Here is a 23,319-nt window from a genome sequence, read left to right as displayed (position 1 = left end):
CTATTTATGATTTTGTTCCTTGCTACTCTATTTATGATTTTGTTCCTTGCTACTCTATTTAATATTTTGTTCCTTGCTACTCTATTTATGATTTTGTTCCTTGCTACTCTATTTATTATTTGGTTCCTCGCTATTCTATTTATGATTTTGTTGCTTTTTATAGTGAGTTAAGTGAAAGGTTAACAACATTCTTGAAATTTTAATGACAAAAGTTGACGAGTGGGAAGTCAATATTGAAATAAAGGTTTTTAGACAAGCAGCTTACAATGTAATAACATGAGGATTACTTACATTCCCCTTGGTGGTGTATTAATATAGCTTGCTATATATTTAGTTGTATTGTCTGTATAATGCTTCGTGAGAGAATTTTATATATACTCTATTATAAATAACTAATGTATCTACATCTACAAGTTTATCATATTTACAATATTTGTCAGTAATAGAAAGAATGGTTTGAATATTAAAATACCTGTACAAGTTTTGATATGCAACTGAATTTAACAACCAGAATACTAGTTTATTTTGTACAGGTTTATGATAAAGATAATTAAGGTTCTTCTATGGCCTCGAAATAATAAGAGAATTTAACTATACCTTGCACATTTAGATAGGTATATTAAGTAAATTGTCATATTAACTTTTTAGGCAAATTTTGATTCTGATATACCTTCATAGTCTCTATTCCTTCTTTGTATAAACGAAAAGTCCCTTAGTTTCTCCAAAGTTTGTAAAATACTACATTTTTAAGGCACCAAGAAATACAGGAAATAGGTTGAAATGTGAAAATCAGTTGTCTGTAGAGTAGGTCAGACTAGTGTTAATACAGGTATTTCAAACAATTGATTGTCAAGAATTGATCAAAGAAATTGAAGGAATATTTTACAAGGACTATGACAATGGCTGACAATGACTTCTATTTTCCTTTAAACCGGTGGGAAAATGAAGACGTCCTGGCAATGAAACTACCGGTATTTGTTTTTGACTTATAAAGAAAATGCATATTTTAAGTGTTTTTAATGGCTAAAAAAAGACCAGTTTAGTTTTGAAAATTATTATTTTGAATGGAGATGAATACATAGTTTGTTTATATTTCAGATACTTTATCATTAGTTTTGTTACTAAGAAAAACTCTATAATGTCTGTTGACAATAATGAACATTTTAATATCCTTGAAGATAAACTGTTAATAAGTTACCAATCTATTTCATTTTATTAATTTTTACTTTGTATCTTTGTGTAAATAGAAAACATATTACAAAGTAGTAAAACTTATTTATTTAAGTTATGATTAAAGGAACCCCATTCAGAATATTATTGATAATTTATTTGCATACACTTTATCAATTAGTTGAAGGATATTTACAAAGTACTTATAGTCTGATAGAATTCTGCTAAGTTTGATTGATAGAACATTCAAGTTCTTGTTTATCTTATGAATGAATAACGTTGTTGTCACTTAAAAATGATTATTTGGTAACTATTGTAAACTGTATTATTTAGTAAAAATTCAACTTAGTTTTATCTTCTATTTAAATTATATTTAAATTGAATCTCTCTGGAAAGAATATTTTGAAAAATTTAGAAAAAGGTAATCACTGTAGCATTTCTGATAAATGTATATCGTGATAATATTTCTGTTTCATATTTGATTTGCAAAAAGTTTTAATTGAAAATAATTGAAACATTGATTAATATTGTTCAAATGAAGAGGATATTTCTCTGTGAATATTTATGAAATAGATTTATTAATACTTGGCTATTTGACAAGTAATTATTTTTGAGAAGATCAAAAACAATTTGGTATGATAAACATAAACATAAGTAATTTATTTTTCATCATATTTTCTCAAATGTCCAGATAGAAAATGGCAAATATTAAGGTGTTGCCTGGTGCTTCAAAAATTTGATTAAGGATATAAAATTTACAAAATCTAGAATTCTCCAGATATATGCCATACATTAAGATATATTTGACAGTAGGGTAATATATAAACCATATTTTAGCAGAAGATATCAAGTTAGTATTGAACTCCATAAATCATTATGTCAATACCTCTTGGATCTCTGGGTTTTATGAGGAATTATGGGATAGAGCTTAAAGATCAGGAGAGGTAATATTTACATCTTGAGATGAATTAAACTACAGATCAGTAGAGAGGGTATTCAAGATTATAACTTTCTTTCAAATATACATTTTACACCAAATTGCTGTCGTTGAAATAAGTAATAGAAATTCTTTGATGTATCAGATGCCGTTTGGCCATAAGGGTGAAAATCAGATAATTGTCAGAAACTTAGTCACTCAGTCTGAATGCATCAAATTTATATTGATATAAGGTTGATGATGACAGTCAACTAATATATTTTATGATTTCAAGGAATCAGTATCAAATATGTACAAAAAATATTCAATTTAAACTTTAGAACAGGATTGATAGACACGAGTTAACACTCTGTGAAACATACATACTTGTGGCAGCCATGCATACCAATTACTATCTATCCATCAAACAAAGCATCAAAGGAAAACTGCATTAAATATTAATTTGAATTATTTTAAACTGCATACTATGTAATGAAATTAACAAGCAAAAATAATTATATCCAACATAAAACAAAATAAATAATGTTGGATCATGGTCTCTTTAAATAATTCATAGATTGTTCCTTTCTCAAGATAATTAAGAATGATTTATTTGTATCAAGGGTATGAAAGACATTGATTTTATTAATTATTTATACCTGGGCAATGAAGGTAGAAATGAAAAAGAGACCACCTCCAGTAAGAGACTGTTTTTGAATATTCTCCTGCGTGGTCTCTCAATACAGTTTTTACTGTAGTCATTAAATCGTGATGCCTAGTAGTAGTCCAGTTTAACATAGGAGAAAAGAATTAGCTATAAAGCAATACATTTTAGGAGAGTTTCTTGATTTGCAAGCCAATTGGAAATGGTTTTATCTACCAGGTTGGCAAGGTTGTTTTGATTTGAGTTGTTTTTCTTATTTAGATAACTAAGTAATATGTTTATAATCAGATAATTGTAATGTTTGGTGGTTGACTAATGAAAATCAGATAATTTCATCATTACACTAAGTCATAAGTCAGGAACCATCTAGAATCCTGTAGATCTATATCAAATTATCACCACATTGATTTTCTACTTAAACAAATCTCATTTCAACTTCTCATTACTTTGAACTTAAAGACACTGTCCTATCAATATAAAACATCAATAGAGGAAACTGGAAGCCCAATATATTCCTCCTCTAATTGTCTTTCATTCTGGATATTAAATATTTCAATTAAACAACAAGGCATCTTGCTATGAATAGGCCTACATCTGATTTAACATTGAACCTCCTCTTTAATTTTTATCAATGTTAATAGTTGGTTGTCAAGTGCTCTTCAGTTTCAGAGGAGAAATAAGTATCTGTTTATCAAATTGAATGGCCTCACAAATATTTTCAAATCACTACTACAATTCCAAGCAGTGTAAAATCAGGAATATACTAGAATTAGCACTGTAGCTTTAATAGTCAGTAATGATTAGTGTGAGTGTAAAATTAAAACTACCATCTTGATTTCCAATTGAGACTAATCAAATGTAACCAAGTCAAATTTAAATTATAACTCAATTAGATGACTCCTTTGATGTTAACACATAAGATTTTTTCAAATTAAATTTGTATGAGAAAAACAAGTTGTTTAAATTTGATATTTTTGATTCAATTATATCAGATGTCAACATTTTAACAAAAAGAAGGTTCTAAAACTGAAGATTTAAAAATTTTATATCAAAATATAACACAGCATATCTAAACTTTTGGCTCACAGATTAAGTCCTAGAAGGAACATATAATTTGATATTAATTCATGAGAACATCATTGTTAATGTTTCAAATGTTTCATATTATATCTTGACATTAGATCTAATATTACAGATAGATATTAATTTATTTAGATTGATACATGTAAATGTAATTTTATATTTCCAGATTGGAATCGTTGATGTGTTTAGATAGAAGTCATATAGAAGATGAAACATTACGCCATGCACCGTGGTATCAAGCTGGTATACCAAGGTTAGTATTACTAATATTTACTAGTTCTTCTGGGAGCTGAAATGGTTCACTGAGGTAGACGCTTGCTTACTAAGAAGAAGGTCAACGTTTCAATCTCGGCATGGGCGAGATAATACTTTCAACATGGTTTCTCCCTATGAGGTCAGAGGGCTGACATGGAAAAAGTTTGTAAAAGAAATGGACCCAAAGCCCCATGTGCAACAGGGTGTACACGTTAAAGATCTTTAGACAGTGGACATGAAAAAGATAAGGTTAATGCCTTATGAATTGTAGGTTTGTATTCAGTTCCTGTGTATGTAGTTTGTGTCCAGTAAGAAAAATTTTGTGTTCAGAAATATAAACAAAATTAATTGAATGTTAATTAAATGTCTAATATTTTCAGAGAAATAGCATTAGAAATTTTACAACAAGAAGAAATAGGATCATTTATTGTACGTGATAGTACAACACATCCTGGTTGTTTCGCACTCTCAGTTCGAGTTCCTAAATTTGAAAACCAAAATGGTATTTCTCATTATTTGATATTAAAAACACAGAAAGGAGTCAAACTAAAGGTATGAATTTTTAAAGTAAAATATTTGATGCATTTAACTCTTGTATTGTACCTTTTGCCTACGGTATTTAGTATTAAACATTACCCCCTTGCCAAGATAATGAGCAATGAGTGTCTGTGTCTATAGTCAAGAAAATAGTTCGAAAATTTATACATCTTTGATTATTATAATTTCAGGGTTTAGATAAAGTGTGGACAAATTTAACAGCTTTAGTAACCCACCATACAGTCATGCCAGAGATGTTACCATGTACGTTACGTTTACCACGTAACTCTAATAATCCCACATTTAAAGACAGTGATAAAGATGATCGTGAGGATGACCCAGATTATCAGAGACTAGCTGATTTCTCAACCATGATGTCACAGTTAAAAATGTGAAGACAGTGTGTTTTATTTTTCGGATTTTTAAGAAGGAAGCGTTTTGAATTTGTGTTCAGTTTTAATCATAACTGTTTTCAGTGTGGTTGCATGTTTTTAAAACAGACCATTTTACAGAGATCCATTTTTTATGTCTTTCGTGTGTTTTTAAGGAATTAAATTGGCTTACTTGAGTGACCAGTTTATATGCATTTTGATGATCCACATTTCCGGGATTTGAAAGAGTGATTTTGTGGCATTAAAAGTTGTTTTGCTGTGGATTTTGAAAAATTTGAGTGAAATTTCAGCTACAGTAGAAAAGAGCGATATTATAATATAAAGAAACAGTGTGAACTGTAGGAAATATTTACAGCTGAATTGTAGAACAGGTTCATAGTTTTTAAGGATATTGACCTGATCTATTATCTAGTGAAATAAATGGATGCCATGCCTAATTCTTTATTTTCATTGCTTCTTTAATTTCATCACAGTTTTTCATATCAAGTAATCCATGGAGTTATCAGAATATAAATCTGTCATTATAAAGGAGAACACAGTAATTCTTATCAACTAGAAAGTGATTCTTCTCAACTTGAAACTTTATCTTCTACCTTTCAAAATTTTGAACAATTTGAAGCTGTTCTTGAAATATAGAACAATTTGAAGCTGTTCTTGAAATATAGAACAATTTGAAGCTGTTCTTGAAATATAGAACAATTTGAAGCTGTTCTTGAAATATAGAACAATTTGAAGCTGTTCTTGAAATATAGAATTAGGTATTGCTTTACCATTAAATAAAGACTATTATAATAATATTTTAATATATGTGAAATATTCAAACTAGTCACCATTAATATAATATTCTATCTTATTCATATATTATATTATAAACATTATATATTATATTGTGTGTTTAGAGCATTTAAAATGCTCTCAGAGAATTGATATCTGTGTAAAATGTCCTCTGATTTGAAATGTTCTTAGAGCATTGATATCTATATGCAGTCAGTCAAAGAACATCTCCGATATTTCAAACAAAATATCATCAGTAGATTAAGTGATAATTGAAATCTTGCATTTCACTTTGACTAAGATCATATTACCTATGAAAAGAGTAATGTGTTCATCTTTAGATCTCTGATGCACATAAATGTCTTTGATAAACTGTACAGTGTTATATGGCAATATTCTCTTTTATTACCCCCCTCAAATAATGATTGCAAAATATTTTTTAACTTCCAGTTTGTTTCCAGTTTGTTACAAGTCTCATATATTTATTTATAAGCAATAATATATTGTTAATAACTCTTGAAAAATATCTGTGTCAAATTACCTTTTATCCGAATAATACCTTAATATATTCTATAGAACTAAACCTCTTGGCGTAGAAATTGTAAAACAATTTTCAAATTTTATGAAATTGTCACTAGATTTTCTCATTCTAAATTATTAATAAGGAATTCCCCAATTTGAAGTCTAAGTAAATATGTATTGCTCAATTTGAATTATAAAAAGTTTGAAGATAAGCTAACCATAATCTATGTATGTTGAAGTCTATAACTACATATACTATAAATCCAGTGTATAAATAATTATATGTATTGTTGAGTGTTTCAAATCAGTGCTAATAAAAGACCAAGATATTTTCTACTAGTGTTTGATCAATTTAAAGTCAATTTTTTGTGAAATCTCAGTTAGAATTCCCTGATCCATATTCTCAATATTTATTTAGTATTTCATGTTAAATTATAAGGAAAACTTAAAAATTATTTCTATATGGTAGAGCAAAATGACAGCTTTTTTGGGTGTCACTATCCAATAATTCAACATTGTCGACAAAAAACAGGTTCTACACTACACATTTTAATTGGTTAAAAAACATGATTAGAACATTACTGCAGTTGAAAACTTTTTTGATTTAAATGGAGACAATATCACGAAAAAGAAATAGAAGACATGGTATTTTGAATAAGATTGATATTAGAGTAAAGTAAGAGTATATCTTGGTCTTTTTGAAGATATTTTTGTTCAGCCACATTATTTCCTATTATTTTACATTATTCCATAATAGCCTGATACTTAAGACTCAAAGACTAAGATTCCACAAAACTATATTAAAGGTAGATCTGAGTTCAGTTTTATTAGTATTTTATTTGTTAATTTGGAAAGAAAGAAATAATGTGGTTGTTTAAAAATATCTAAGATTTATGTTATTATAATTGTTACTGTATATATGTTACTAATATTCAGACCAATGTTAACATAATTGGTACAACTCATTTCTTAGTTTGTTTCATAGGGCCCTCCTTTCTCACTTTCACTCCCTCCTCTTCCCAATAACTTAGATCTTGAATTACAAAGCTTGATCCATTCAAATCTCTTCTTATTTTTAATTTTTTTACTAAATTGTATCAGACTAATGTTAGTCTGACTTATTTTATTTTGTTTAAAGTCGTAACTTAATCCTATGTGACTTTAATTAGATTTTCACATGGTAAATGAACTTTTGTTGTATGGCTCCTTTGAACTTATATCAAGTTCTATCAAACGGGCTGCTCGATTGTTGAGTTTTGCAGATTCAAGATTTATAGAATTAACAATAAAATATAACAAGTTGGAACAGAACTCATTCCATATGTGCTGTTAAAAATAGCAGGTGCAGACAGTATTGGAAGCAGCAGAGACGGGAAAATTTTGGATGTGACAAATCCACTTTCATACTGTTCGAGTAGGGGCATAACTGGAACAGACAGAACCTGTTCAGAGCTATCCAATAGTGCCAGCCAGGTGTCTTAATAAATTTTTATGATTTAAAACACATGCAATATATTTTACTGTTATAAACTCAATCTTATAATACATGTTTATTATAGATTTGTTTTATATTTTATTATGTGAATCTGAAACCTGTTGATATTAGAATTATTATTTTCATTTTCTCCTGCCTATAAAAATAATATAATATTTAAATAATGAAAGCAGTAGTGATATCTTACTGGATGTATCAAATTAAAAAATTATTTGTAATTTGAAGTGTCAGTGTTACTTATTGATTTAAACACATGAAATTGTTTGCTTTAAATATATTTATATTTGAGTTCTAAATTGACATATTTTACGTTATTACTTTAGTCCCATTTAGTTTACATCAGCATTTATCAGTTTTTATTACCAATCAATTTTAGTCATTTAAAGGTGCAGGCAATATGTTTGGTTCGGAACAATATATTTTTTTAGATTGATGATTGTTTTGTTTATGAATATTTTTTTAAAAGTGTTTTTGTTCATATTCTCATACCTCAATTTACTGTTACCCTGAAAGATATTCAGAAATACATTTTACCAGATTGATTTTAAAGAAATTATTTGTTCAAATTTCTGAGTTTCAGGACTTACAATTGAAGAGTTTTGTATTAAAGGGAAGATAACTCATGTCTGTGATGAAATAATGTTAGAAATATGTTGTCTCATAGCAGAGAAAAATAAAATGCTTTTTGACATTTTGCTTGTACTATTTTCTTTTTAAATCAGAATTTATGTCTTTGGTTGACTACAAAAGAAGTGTTATAATGTATAACATATATAAACCTGAATATAGCTTATCTACAATCGCAAGACATGTATAGAGCTCAACCAAATTACAAGAAAGTCTCAACATTCATTGAATTTGGCCACAGCTATCAAATTTGCATGATTCTTGGTTTCCTCACTTGCTTTTGAAATACCTAAACCATATTCCATATCTCCACACGCATAATCTAAGACAAATGCTCAAAGCTACAGGGAACTTAATACCATGTATGTGATGAATTGTATTTAAAAACAGTTCACCCTACTGAGTAGTACTTGAAATCTACTCACTATCAATGATCTACTAATTCAGAAATTGTCTGTGATGAGTTGTATTTAAAAACAGTTCACCCTACTGAGTAGTACTTGAAATCAACTCACTATCAATGATCTACTAATTCAGATATTTTCTGTGATGAGTTGTGTTTAAAAACAGTTCACCCTATTGAGTAGTACTTGAAATCTACTCTCTATCAATGATCTACTAATTCAGATATTGTCTGTGATGAGTTGTGTTTAAAAACAGTTCACCCTATTGAGTAGTACATGAAATCTACTCACTATCAATGATCTACTAATTCAGAAATTGTCTGTGATGAGTTGTGTTTAAAAACAGTTCACCCTATTGAGTAGTACTTGAAATCTACTCACTATCAATAATCAATCAATGTCAGACCAATCCATATCCAATTTATGATTAATGCTTATCACACCATTTCTGCAAATCAACAGCTATCCAAACTTTATTTATTTGCTCATATAAGTACTGGATTATTTGGGGAAAATTGATTGAAAGCTGTAGCATAATCAATACCCAAGAGTTAGTATGACAAGGCTTAATATTCTAAACCTTTTATCTTCATCTTACATATTTTCCGTTTTAATTTAATCAGTTAAAAACAATAGATCCCAGAACGTTGAAACAGAATTGTTAACAGTCTGTTGGACATGGCTGCCGCCAATATTTGCCCACATAGAGATATGTTATGGATTTATAAAGAAAAGAGAAAGCAGACAGAGGGATGGTAAGTGTAAAAGTATAAAATTAAAGACAATATTATATTTAGTTATTGATACACTTTATAACGAATAGATTTATACTGTAACAAAATTAATAAATTAAATACCAAATTATAGCAACTATTTCATAATGTTAAATCAGCCTATAAAGCTTGTAATAAAGTTAAAAGTCGTTAGGTTTGTACATACATCATCATACTCAATACTTGCCAAAATATATTGAGATTAGAACTATTTCATCACAGTTAAGGTGCAAAAAATTAACAGGAAAAATAAGAAATATAAATAAATTCATAGAACTATAAAAAAATAAAGACATAATATGTATAGGTTCAGTAAATGAATACAGAATTATATAGAGTTTAACATTCTACTGTTAATATGAGTAGCCATTGTACTGCCTTGTTGAGATCTAGAATATAGATTAATTAAAAACTAAATACAACATAAATGAGCGTAAAATGGCATGTATGAAATGTATAAAAATAAAAATATGCACCTTAAGTCTGGCACACACACGAGCCATCTGCTCAGACATTTTTTTTTTAACGCAAAATTAAAAACAACCTCGTTTGATAACTTTGTTCACGAATGCTTATGTGTGTGTATGGGTAACGAAACCATTACAAATTTTCCAACACAAAGAAGTGCACGAATAAATTCTGCCTATACTGATGGCTCGTGTGTGCGTGTGACATAAATTTAACTTGTTAAGCAATGAGAGTACTTCTATAATATATTTTCATTATTCAATTCATTTCCAGAACTGAAAACATATTAACACAAACATTCATGATTCACATTATCCATTTTGTCTACAACATTCATAGAACAGAATTAATTCACTATTTTCTGTTTGATTATTAACAATCTAATCTTAATATATCAACAAATACTGTTAAGTTATTGATCCTTACAGTAAATGGTATGTAGTATACAAAATATAAATTCATAACTAGAATTTGTAAATCCACAGTAAAAGAACAGCCTCTTCATTTTTAATGGAAGTAGTTTTAGAAGAATTCCAGCGAGTATATCCATCACCACCACTGACAACTATCACAGAATTTGTTGTTGTTTTCCGTAGACTTTTCCCAGAAATTGTTACAGTTTTTAATTTTTCATTCTGAATTTCCTGTGTTAATTTTCTACGTGGTTTGACATCGCTTCCTGTATTCGCAGATGTATTGACAGTTTCTTGATCCTCCCCTATTGATGATGGTGATTCTGATGACAGTCTTTTAAATTGAGGTCCATTAACTTCACTATTTTCATTCTCTAATAAAGTTTCATACAACATTTGAACCTCCCTTTCAGCTGAAAACAAATCTGGATCAGAATTGGACGTTTCTTGAGAAGCAATTTTTGTAGCCAATTCTGTTCGAAATGAGAGTCTCTGACTGCGAGCAGGGAGAGTTTTATGTTTTGATTCTGTAATTTGGGAACGTGAATCACTCAATCTACGAGTGAGGTCAATTTTAGATTGACTAAGAGAGGCTTCATTTTTATCATCAACACAAGATTCTGGAACAGTTTCTGGCTCCTCTAATAGTGTCTGAGCCTTTTTCAAATTTTTTCTCATTTTTGGTCTAATAGAAGATCGGAATGAACTCCTCTTTTCCAACTGAGTAACACTAGAAGAACAGTAAATTGGTATAATAAATTTCACCGGATGATTGTGACCATGATACGAGACACTTGGTCTACTGTTTACTAAAGGCACACCTTCACGTAACCTAGGTAATGGTAAGGTTAATATAAAACCCAGACTTGTACCAATCCACAACATTCCGCGTCCTGCAGCTAGACAACTAACATAACAATATCTAACATAATCTTCTGGTACACTGGTCACTTTCTGTTTATCTGAAAGAGAAAAATAAACAGATAGAAACTATTTTTCAAATTGGACAATTTTTTCCACAGTGCACTTTAAAAGTTTCATTATAGTTTGGCTTATTTCAAACTCTATGGAAGTAAAATGACAGTTTTTATTGTAATACTCATATCAACAGAAGATCTTTTAGAAATCTGACCCAATCAATGACATTGCTAATCACTAAAATATTATGACTTGAGTATAATGACATCTCAAATTAAAAGGGATAACTAAAATATATCTCTCTTCAAACATGTCTGATTTATAATATTGTGTTAATAAATAATAATAATAATAATAAAGAATGATGTATCAACCTATAATTCTAGTAATAGGTGATGCTATATTAATCTCTTGTAATAATTCTAATGTTTCAATATGGAATAGTTTAATATATGGTCTGTTTTTAAATGATACCCAAATACCAACACCAGCTCGAACTATATCATCTATATGTATATCTTTCTCTCCACTTAACTCATGTTTTTGCTGAAACAAAAGACAACAATCCAGAAATTTCATTTCAGAAAAAACTTCGGAAACACATTGTACCTCAAAAACACAACATGATGAAAAATGAAACTATTGACGATAATAAATAGTTGTTAACTATAGCCAAATTATGAACAAATAGGTCTGATTGCGTAACACATGAAAAATGGTTTGGGTTATATTATGATTGGTGACAGTATTACTTGTGCCCTAATATCTGTTGATATTTTCCTTATTGGTTTCCTTTATCTTTTGCTTTGAATGCTTATTGCTTAGGTTAATATTGCCTGAAAACATGGCTTTCAAGTTTATTAACTTTGACTTTTGTTATATTTATATTAATGAGAAATGATATGACATGGTAAGCTAACAAAGGTTTCTAGTTTTACCATATCATGGATGTATACTGGTATAGAAGTCTATTGTAAATACTTACAGTAACATTGAGTGTATCTATATCTAAAAGATGTACAAAACAACCACAAGCTACCCATAAACAACCATCAATATCTAACAAACAACGTATTGGTGTACTACCAAACTCTATTTGTGTTGGAGATTTAAAATCCCATACACCATCTATTAATATAGAGATTATACACTGGATCAAAAAAGTTAAACAGTTTACAAATATAGAAATATTATTAAAACAGAACCTGAAACATGTTGTTACTTAAGAGATTCATGTACTTCAATCTTCAACAAGTATTACTTGTCAAACTTCAGTAGGGTTTGCAGGTTGAAATAGGTCTGTTGTCTGAGGATCCCACAGAATGAGTAACAATATGTTTCAGGTTCTGTTTGAATATCTCTATATCACTCTGCTATTGAGCACTATTTTAACAGTGAAAATATCTTATTATTGTAGTTTAACAGTTTATTCCAAGAACTTTTGTCACTTGAAGAAGTGATTTTGGCCACATATACAGTTAATTTAAGCAAATGTTAATTGTATAAGATAATCAGACAGTATTCATTTCTAATTTAATCATAACTTACCATCATCACAACTATACACCAATAATACACCTGATTTTAAACCTAAATAAACCTTTTCCTCTATACAGATGATTAAACTAGGTTGATGAGGTAAAGGTATGGTAGTTATTGGTGATCTTCTCATTCCATCATCAGGTATTAAACTAAAAATAACTAATCTGAAAAAAGATAATAATTCTCTTTGTAGGAAAACCCGAAATATATTCAATAATTTTATATTTTCAAGGTGGGAATATTTTATAAATTATAAATAACCAATAACTTCATTACAAGTTTTATAATATACAGGCATACATTCCAAACTTTATATACCAATAGCTCTTATAAAGTGTCCAGATAAATAAAAATTCCATGACCTAGATAGATAGAATCCTACTGAATCCAACAAAAGACTTCTGTTTGGATAGATAATTAGAGAACATTAACTGAGACTGAGCCACTCCTGAGAATATTATGGTAGTTGAACATTTTACCAATAATATCAGATATAAATATAACATACTCTGGTTTAACAGTAGCAATCCAAACAGTATCTTCTATAAATGATGTAGTAGTACTAAGAGATCCAGATCCTAGTCCTGGTACAGATACCATACATTCTATTTCTACATCAGAAGCTTTAAATGATTCTGTTAAACATGGTTTAGGATTATGTATAGATATGACTGATACTTGACCACGGTCACTTTTAGATGAACACACCCAGAGATGTTGAACACCTAGATCTGTACTGGAACTTGATGGCACAAATACAGGAACAGCACATTTTACCTGTGATCAAAAATATAGACAGTACGAAATATTATAACAACAAGAGAGAGAGTGGAGATATGACATGGGAATTTGTGATTTGTAATTTCTACAAATTTTATACCAAATAATCACATAAAAATGAAGAAATTGTCAGAGTTGTTCACAGTGAGTTTTGTGGAACCAAAAAACCCAGTCAAATGGCACTATGAATTAAGGACTAGATATAAGAACACATTAAATATTTCAAGGAGTAAAATCCTACCTTAGTGAAATTTCGAGGAACATCAACAGATAGTGATCTCATGAAGTAAGCTGGTACTAGACTCTTTTCTTCACTATGTTGTCCTATCTCCCAACCTGGATTATTACATTTATCTGAAAATAAACAAAATAAATTCATTTAATTTTTATTTTAACAATATCAAATGTGACTGATAATCTTAAGTTCTACCATCATGAAAATCTTTATCATAGCAAAGACTAATACCTACCTAAAGCTAGTTTAGCCATAATAAAATCTACACACCATTCTTGTTTTAAATTTGGACTTGGTGTTTGAAATACATACTTCATTTTACTGTAAATAATGATAAATCTATTAATTCATAAAGAAACAATGGAATTTGACTTTTTATTTACAAATGTTAAGATTAATTCCAAAAATACAGAAAAAATATATTGAATTATAATGTTTTACACTTAAACTGCAAGGAAACAACCACTGAGAAAAAAGACTTGAACATTCAATTCTCTCATTCTATAATATTAGTTACTTGAAAACCAGTCCACTAAAAAAGGTTTGTTCGTTGTCCTGACCTGCAATAAAATATGCCCATATATATTACAGTAAACTCAAATTGTCTAAAAACGGTTTTTCAGTTGTAGTGTAAATGGAATCTTGGTATGCTGGAACTCTTCTTGAAGAAGATGAAATTAGTCCTTGTAGTCAACCGAATGTAAACAACAATGGCACAAAATAATAAAAAAATTCTCCTTCAGAGAGACTAAGCTTACTTGACACTAGATTTATCAGCTAATATAAAAGAACAACTATTAACTAATCTCAATTGTTCATCTTTAATATGAATCATTTTCTGTAGATCACGAACAATTTCAAGTAATAAATCTTCTGATAGTCCATAACCCTATAAATACAGTAAAATAAATCATCAGTATTAGTAGAACATCAATATTAGTATTTTTACATCTCAAACATTTCTGTTCTTGGCACTCCATCGTCTGAATAAATTGAGAGAAAATATGCAAGAACAGTTGCGATGATTTTCAAACTGCTTTTGTTTTATGTACAAACTGCTCAGTATTCTATGAAAACCCTGTACATGATTCTACCTTTGTTCATTTGTCCATAAATAGGCTTTAAATATAATGTAGATTTCAATACCTGATAAGATCGTTTCAATGAAGCCATTAATCCACTCATCTGTCCCAATACAGTACAATCATGTAAAATTTCACTTAAATCTGAATACAGGTGGAAGGGATCTTCTTCTGGTCTTTCTGTATGTATATCAAACATAATATTAATTTTAAATACTAGCGATAATGTACTTTTTCAAAAGTAATATACATAACATTTAACAATACTTGGTGACAGTAGAATATAGTAAATCTTAAGAGGTGTTATGAAAACTCCCAAAGGTGTACAAATAAAACCGACAGATTAAAGATATCTAGTTGAAGATAGCTCAAGTCAAGAGAAGAAAAGATAAAACTAATACAGAGAATTTGAAAGTTACCTATTTGTGTGGACCAAATGCTAAATTTACCAGGATGGGCTGCAACTGAAGCCTCCATATTAGGTGTTATTGCACTATCTTTTAAATCAACATCAGATAGATTAATTACCCATTTTAATTTAAATTTCTCAGTCAAAAATCCATCAACATCTCTGAAAGATAACAATGATAAACAGAATGGGCACTAAATTCAAAACATTTATTTATTTTGGTAAGATAGACTATTGTGAAATGTACATGGGTCTATAAATCTCAATCTTTACTCATACCTCTTACAGTTATATTCTGGAAAATAAAGAAAATAAAGCCAGCAGTACTAACTTTATTAATGATCAACATGTCACACTTGAGAATCAATTTATCATAAGCTGGGAAATAAATTTGTGAAGAACCATGGTTCTGACCCAGTTAGCTATCACTAGCAGATAACTTTCAAATATATCTATCAACAACAAATTCAGTTAAGTTACATTGAATTAAAATATAATAATTCCTTACTTGATACCAACTTTAATACATAATAATGTATCATCAAACAGAATCAACCTTCTAGTTTTTACTCTCATTTCACCTCCAGATTCTCCTACCTATAAACATAATATTATTACATAAATTATTGCATTAAGTACAACACATGTCTCATCACCAAAATACGATATAGATATCAGAACTCCATATAGCCTTTCTAAAAGAAATTTAAGATAAAATCTACTTACAACTTGCTCAAAATCATTTTGTCTGATTAATCTTCTAGTTTTATCAGGTAAATATCGTGGTGGTACTTGTTTTGTTATTTGACGTAACAACTGATTAGTTATCTGTTTAGCTTGAAATGTTTGTTCACTCGTACGTTTTCTTTCATTTAGTTTATGTGTTACATTTTCTAATTCTGTTAAAGCTAATTGTAATGAGCGTCTATCATGATGATCTTGTGGGGTATATTTGACTAAATCCTGAAAATTAATTAAAAAAAACATAACTTGCAATTAAATTGCACAAAAAAAATTGTAAAAATGTTTATGCATGCTTCTACCTTTAAATTCTTTCCTTGTTCATGGATTAGTTATTGAAAGAGGAAGTCATGTTATATCATTGAGTTTATATCAAGTTCATGAATAATTCTGGAAACACTTACCTGTAGAAACATAATAAACTGTGGAAATCTTTGTACTGGCTTTACCATTAAACCAAAAATTGATAGTCTATCTGGGCTGCTACTTTCTTTTAACTACAATATAAAATACTTCATTCATTTGTTTGTCAAATCAATGAAAAACAGGATTGTTTAGATGCCTAAGTTTTGGATATCATACATATCTTGTTGTGGTTATTGAAACTACATAAATTTTAAACAAATTAAAGGAAAGATGTAAAGATGTCCTCAATGAACAAGCATATATTTTCTGATCTTCCACTATCCATCACAAAGTCAAATATTTGGATTATCATACCCAATTAAGTAACAAGGAAAGGCACTAACTTTTATAAAGAAATACCATCAACTGATTTTTACAATCCACCAGCTTGCAAAATCAAATTTTTTTGAATGATACGTACCTTCAGAAATTCTCTGAAACTTTGTCGAGATCTCTGTAATAATTTGATTTCTTCCATAGCTACAGCAAAATTATTAACATAGACACTATAGGCATCTACTAACATTGATTTAGAAAACTGAAAATAAATAACACATAATAAATTCAATAAGACATGAACACAAATGTTTCTGAGTATTACCTGGAAGCCAAATTTCTGTCAAATACTTGAGACTAGCTAGAAGAGCACTTATTCTTTTCAACTCCATTTAGAATTTTTCAATTCATTTAGGGCGACTGTCAAGATATCAAAATATGCAACAGCTGATAAAGAACACTTGTTCTGGGCAAGTTTTATGATTCTTTGAATCTAATGAAAAAGATTTGGTCAATTACACAAGTAATAATATGAACTCACAGAAGCAGTAAAAATGTCACCAATTTTTTCATCTTCATCCCATTTTTTAACTCTGTCTGCCATTTCTATTTGGAACATTTGATGATGACTTAATATCTCTCTAGATTCCTTAAATACTGTTCTGGTATTACTTTTAACACCACCTAATAGATCTAACACTACACTTTCATATCCCTAGTAATAAATAGTTATATCTGAATAAGTCAGAAAAACAAGATGTTCTTATTCTAAAAGAAAAGCGATGAAATTATTCCTCAAATAAATACATATAGATTGATGTTTACTTTCACTGTTACTGATATCACCAAATTGTCATGTCTTGAAGGTCTCTTTTCATAAATAAAGACAAGAATAATTTCGACTATCTAATCAACTAGCATGCATGTGTTTCCATATCGATTTTAGGCTATAGATTGCACATAAAAGAAATAAGAAACAAAAAAAAATCAATCAAATCAAATCAAATATCTATCAAATATGTCATATAAGACTGAAAATTAACTTACCCGAATGATTCTTTCTAATGAACTTATATAAGATTTCTCACTACTTATAATCTGTTCTATAACACATCGCCTTTTTTTCTAAATATAAAATATAACAATACTATAATGATTTCTTATGTAATTACTTTTCAGAATATTTATTTTTGTTGAGATCTTGATTCATTGTTTCAGTTATAGCGAATGTCTAATTTTAAGGGCCTCCTTAACATTCCAATACTAAATGAAATAAATGGAGATTCAAATAATATTGTTCCATAATAGCCTAATAATTAAAAGAAGCAAGAACTTTGAAAGAACTGATTCGTACCTGATTTTCTGACAAGCCATCTGGTAAGGGGGGTAACTCTGGTGGGGGATGTTTATTTGGATCAATATCAACTGGGAAACATCTGCCTTCTTCTTCTTCTATTGAATCTTTTTTACCTCGAAAACTTCGTATTCTACTGATGATACCTGGTGCCTATATTTAGTCAAATATTATCATACGATCCATGCATCAAGGGAATCATTTTCATACTTTCCACCTTCTTCCGCATTGCTTTATTCACTGTTGAGGGTTAATTAGTCTAGGTGCACATCTTTTTTCTACTGCTTTGTAAACCTCAACTGATTCGTTATGGGACAATCAATGAGAGTGGCCATGTGTCCTGAGTGCATTTAATTATACATCTATAACTTATAAGTGTCATAACCTCCAGAGCTCTACAGTGTGTAAGCTGAAAGATTAATAGTCGGATATGTAAATTACTTTGGTTCACAATTGGAAAGTTACGTTCTTTCCAGTATTATCATGTAAATATTAATATCTCTTACCCCTGGTTCATGTCTTGGTTTTGGTTTCATTGGTAATGGTTTGTGAGGATGAATAGTATCTGTTGATTCTTCTTCATCACTATATTCTTCAAATTCTGATGATCCCCAACCATCATTTTCATAATCATCACCATCTTCACTATTAAGTACTAGTTCATCATATATTTTACTATCTAAAAATGACCAAAAAATACATTTAATCTGGAAAATGGACATACTAGTTTATTTCATAAAACTTTTAGAATAATGTTTTTGTACTCCTATTGTTCAAGACAGACAAATCTTTCATCAATATAATAAACTCATTGATTTAGCAGACATCAATAATGTTGAAAAATACTATTTAAGCAAAATTTTCCACTCACAAAACTGTTAATATCTTCATAAAATTCATAAACAACCCTTCTTACAATACACAATCTGCCTGATTCTAGTGTATCACTATGGTTTAGATTAAAATTTCACAACTTACCATCATGTAAGAAACTAGGGTCAGCCATGTTTTTATCTAGATCAATTGGGTCTCCTACTGTTGAAGACTTCTTATCTGCCTGTTGTCTTCTTCTTCTTTTTCTACTTCCTAAATTTTATAATATTTCTGTTCTTCAAAATATGGTTTATTAACTATTTTGTGTTTTTCACTTTGATACTATTTTATCTGAATGAATATTAATACAAAGACAGAACCCAAGAAATACATGTAAGAAAATGATCACAATTCTCATATACTTCTATATAAACATTGTGTATTTTTAGGCTAAAATGCCTAAAACCAGTTGCCAAAATTTTGCTGATAAAGCAAGAAAACAATCACCACTAAAAAGTAATGAACAAACCTGTTTTTGATTTGGTACTTAATTCAAGAGGATTGGTATCACCAGCAGTAGTAGTGCCAGAATTTTCAAAACTTTCATGTATATTCAGTTTATCAAACACAATATGATCATAGGATCCATCACCCTTGCCAGCTTTAGCCTTTAAAACAGGTGGATCTAAGAGTTTAACAGACACTGGAGCACCATAGCCTTGTTTACAGCTTAATACAGGTGTACTTGGTGGTGTATCATATATTTTATCTATATGTTTATATAGGTGACTTGAGTCAATGTCCATAGAGTTGCCTGCCACTGTATCAAATGATCCTGACAGAAGTCTATCATCTATGTGTTGTGCAGTACTGGGAATATTGTCCAATGTGTCATGATTATTAATCTTCTTAGTATCTTTACTTGTAGGGTTCTGGTTTTTATCTAAAGTTGATTTATCCTTGATACCTTTCTGAAATGCAGCCATTAATTTAGACACTGTGCCTTCACATGGCTGTGACAATCTAGAGGGCTGTTCCAGTGAATATTCATCTTCTTCTAATATATGATATTCTGGTGCTCCTGGTGCTCCTGGTGGCAACTCATCTGCTAAAACCTTAAATCTTGGAAGACTTTTGTTCTTCTCTTCTGGTGAATCTGAAAAGATAAACACAAAGAAGTTATAACTGTTCTGACATATCATTAGGCAATATGAATAAAATATATAAAATTTGCAATGTAACACAGCAATAATTCCTAAAATAATCCATGCACACATATAATAACACCAAGTATATATTAAATCCTAAATTCATAATAAAGAAAAAAGCATTACATAGTAAACTTTGCCTTCACACTGTTTTTGTCTACATATTTTTTTTAAATTTTCACATTTTTTTAATTTTCACATTTCAAAATACAACTAAAGCAAACTCTGAAATGTTAATACTTGTAAAGAAACTGTTTATAAAGTCACCTTTCTTGTTTATATCAAATCATATGTTTTACTTATTATAATTTTTAAAATCATACACATCATGCAACCTGCAGGACCAGTCTGGCTTGTGTTTGACACTGATATAGCCATTTTATAACTGTATCAATAGGACAACTTGAATGAACAAGAATGTAGAAAAACTGAAGAAAACCTAGCTTGTCAAATATAAACAGATATTCAAACAGTTGATTATTGTATTGTTGTTGACAAGATTAGTCAATTGTCTGCAAACAAGATGGCCTAGAAAGATGACAAAAACAAATTGGCACAGATCCTTGAAGAAATTTAACTGTTTCTAAACCTTCTGCATAATATATTGTTTGAGGTCAAACTCTTAATTAACAAATGATTTATCAGCAACAATAATTTTAAGGACTGGGAGGATATCTGAATGACTCGATGAATAAGAGTTGTCATGTATTGCACTGAATATTGATAAGACTTGTTTAAAATTCGAGGAATTAAACAGTGGCCTTAAAGACTATGAATCATGAAGATTATCGAGAATTATAAGAGAATATAAGAGAATATAAGAGGAAATACCAGATATATTACCAGTAAATAGTGTGTAAGCCTATACTGTTTAAAGATATTAATGGATCATATGGACATAAAAAAAAACAAGCAAGTTTTCTCACATATTGATTTGGTATGATAAAAAACAAGGTAAATGTGGGTAATTCCAAGAATTTATTTTAAAGTGGTGCTTCACAAACTAAAACTGGGCCTACCATTGAACAATGTAAGATATTTAGTCTTCCATTCACTTTCCAGAACAGTTGACATAAACTCTGAAACCTGACAACGGCTAATTGACTTAATTTATTATAAATAGACCAATATTATTACGGGAAATCATCACATTACTATGCCTAACGTATCTGACACTACACCAGCCCACAAGAGACCAAAATATCATTGTCAGGCTAGTTTTGAGGCAGGTTTCTTCTTTAAGATTTGTCCATTTATTGTACATATCAATGAATAGTTTTAGTCAAGGTATAAGAAATTCCAATGAAAGGTTAATCCACTAGTCAATAGATTATACAGTCTAACAGATATACCTTATATTTAACTAGCTTTAACATCTGGTAATCAGTTGCAATATATAGTCATTTAGTTAGTCCTATTTCACATTCATTCAGAGCATCACTTTAATTGAAAATTTAACTATTAATGTAACACTTTCTAAGCTCCATTTTAAACATAACAAACACATACTACAATAATTTTATATTATCTTCAACCAGATTTCACAGCATTATAACATGTAATTATATAAGAATACACTATAGCTAGAACACTAGAGTAAAAATGAAGAAATCCATAAATTCACAACATTTTTTTAAATGAAGGAAATAATAAAGAATACATATTGCAGAAAGCTGTTGATATATCAATATCGTTAAATAGTGCAGCTGTTTATCAGTTTTACTCACAGTTAGATAATATTCTAACTATAGTTTAAACTGATATACTGTAGAACTGCTACTGCTAGTAGTATAAATGAATGACTATTTAGCCTAAAACCAGAAATATCACTAAAATAACCAGTTAGCTTCTACAGCTAACATTTTTACTAGGGTGTATCACATCATATCATATGTACTTGATGTTCTTTGACTCTTAGTTACCTTTCTCTTAATCTATTTTCAGATCAAAGAAATTAGTCTTCACCATTACAGTAGATTGCCATTCAAGATGAGATAAGCTAGCCCATCAGAATCTCTGTTGAAAAAATAGCCAAGATAAACATTCTTTGACATAAATATGCCAATCTATATTCTTAACAGTCCATTCATGTATATGTTTCAGTATTTCACTACAACCATGTACTCTGGTGAAAATAGAGAAATTACATCTAAAAGGATAAACACTAAACCTAGTTATCATATCTAACATCAACTTGGCTTGATTTTCTCTGCATTAAAAATTTTAGCACAAAAACTTGCATCTGTCCCAAATCAGAAATGTCAAATAGTCACGAACTAAGATTATGATTACCTTATCAAATTAATATTGACATTTAACTATATTGATGATATTACATAATGACAGTACCCAGTATTTAAAGTTTCTAATGATATTGCCTAGTGTTGAAACGGTTAGTGAATTTTACGAACCGGGTTGTTGTGTTTGCGATGGCCATAAAGATGCATTAAATGTTTAGCTGATTCCGCCAAAGGAATTTGTAGATAAGATCTACGAAGATCTAATTTAGTAAACACAGTAGATCCATAGAATTCTGCTGACAATTCTTCCATTGTCGGTAGAGGATACTTATCAGGAACAATAGCTGTATTAACATCTTTAAGATCGATGCAAAGTCTGATTTCTCCCGATTTACGTCTTGCCACAACTAAATTCGAAACCCATGTCGAAGAATCTACACGTTCGATTATATCTGTGTCCTCTAAACGTTTAAGTTCAGTAGAGACTTCTTGACGGACAGAAAATGGTAGACGTCTAAGCCTTTGAGAGACAGGTGAAACATGTTCTAACACCTGTGGGTTGTGTGAGAACTTTCTAATCCTTCCCAAACCTGAAAATACTGTTGGGTACTTTTGTAATATATCTGATGCTACAGTTTGAATTTTTTCACCATAATGAGACAGTTCAAAACCTAATCTATTAAACAAATCCAGACCCATTAAACTAGTACCAGATCTAGTAACATAAAACTCAAACTGATCTAAAGTTTGATATTTATACTGGACAGGAATTCTAATAGTCCCTAATACATCAATAGATTTACCATCAAAAGTAACTAAATTC

At 29.5% G+C, this 23,319-nt stretch overlaps 2 protein-coding genes across 2 annotated transcripts in view; one reads left to right on the top strand and one right to left on the bottom strand.

Annotated features, from left to right (window-relative positions):
- Window positions 1–2,046: 2,046 nt before the first annotated feature.
- On the top strand, window positions 2,047–5,400 carry LOTGIDRAFT_234068 (hypothetical protein; the record flags this gene model as incomplete). Its single annotated transcript, XM_009061179.1, has 4 exons — window positions 2,047–2,114; window positions 4,000–4,086; window positions 4,469–4,640; window positions 4,817–5,400. The coding sequence occupies 4 exons, from the start codon at window positions 2,047–2,049 to the stop codon at window positions 5,018–5,020; spliced, it is 531 nt and encodes a 176-aa protein (XP_009059427.1). The 3' UTR covers window positions 5,021–5,400.
- Window positions 5,401–9,634: 4,234 nt separating this feature from the next.
- LOTGIDRAFT_234067 (hypothetical protein) overlaps window positions 9,635–23,319 on the bottom strand; it is a gene marked incomplete at its 5' end in the record, with an annotated part of 14,630 nt that continues 945 nt past the window's right edge. Inside the window, 21 exons of the mRNA XM_009061178.1 lie at window positions 9,635–11,455; window positions 11,786–11,957; window positions 12,397–12,539; window positions 12,960–13,117; window positions 13,462–13,730; window positions 13,975–14,087; window positions 14,204–14,289; window positions 14,727–14,857; window positions 15,115–15,230; window positions 15,500–15,621; window positions 15,968–16,056; window positions 16,186–16,422; window positions 16,605–16,697; window positions 17,027–17,143; window positions 17,423–17,596; window positions 17,929–18,006; window positions 18,236–18,388; window positions 18,742–18,914; window positions 19,214–19,321; window positions 19,578–20,204; window positions 23,087–23,278. Of these exons, the coding sequence (XP_009059426.1) occupies window positions 10,545–11,455; window positions 11,786–11,957; window positions 12,397–12,539; window positions 12,960–13,117; window positions 13,462–13,730; window positions 13,975–14,087; window positions 14,204–14,289; window positions 14,727–14,857; window positions 15,115–15,230; window positions 15,500–15,621; window positions 15,968–16,056; window positions 16,186–16,422; window positions 16,605–16,697; window positions 17,027–17,143; window positions 17,423–17,596; window positions 17,929–18,006; window positions 18,236–18,388; window positions 18,742–18,914; window positions 19,214–19,321; window positions 19,578–20,204; window positions 23,087–23,278 (4,262 nt within the window). The 3' untranslated portion in view covers window positions 9,635–10,544. The remainder of the gene's footprint in view (window positions 11,456–11,785; window positions 11,958–12,396; window positions 12,540–12,959; window positions 13,118–13,461; window positions 13,731–13,974; window positions 14,088–14,203; window positions 14,290–14,726; window positions 14,858–15,114; window positions 15,231–15,499; window positions 15,622–15,967; window positions 16,057–16,185; window positions 16,423–16,604; window positions 16,698–17,026; window positions 17,144–17,422; window positions 17,597–17,928; window positions 18,007–18,235; window positions 18,389–18,741; window positions 18,915–19,213; window positions 19,322–19,577; window positions 20,205–23,086; window positions 23,279–23,319) is intronic.

The sequence above is a fragment of the Lottia gigantea genome, assembly GCF_000327385.1.
Source record: "Lottia gigantea unplaced genomic scaffold LOTGIsca_46, whole genome shotgun sequence".
NCBI classification, from domain to species: domain Eukaryota; kingdom Metazoa; phylum Mollusca; class Gastropoda; family Lottiidae; genus Lottia; species Lottia gigantea.
The sequence above is the reverse complement of the archived record's forward strand: the minus strand, read 5'-3'. Positions and strand labels throughout refer to the sequence as shown.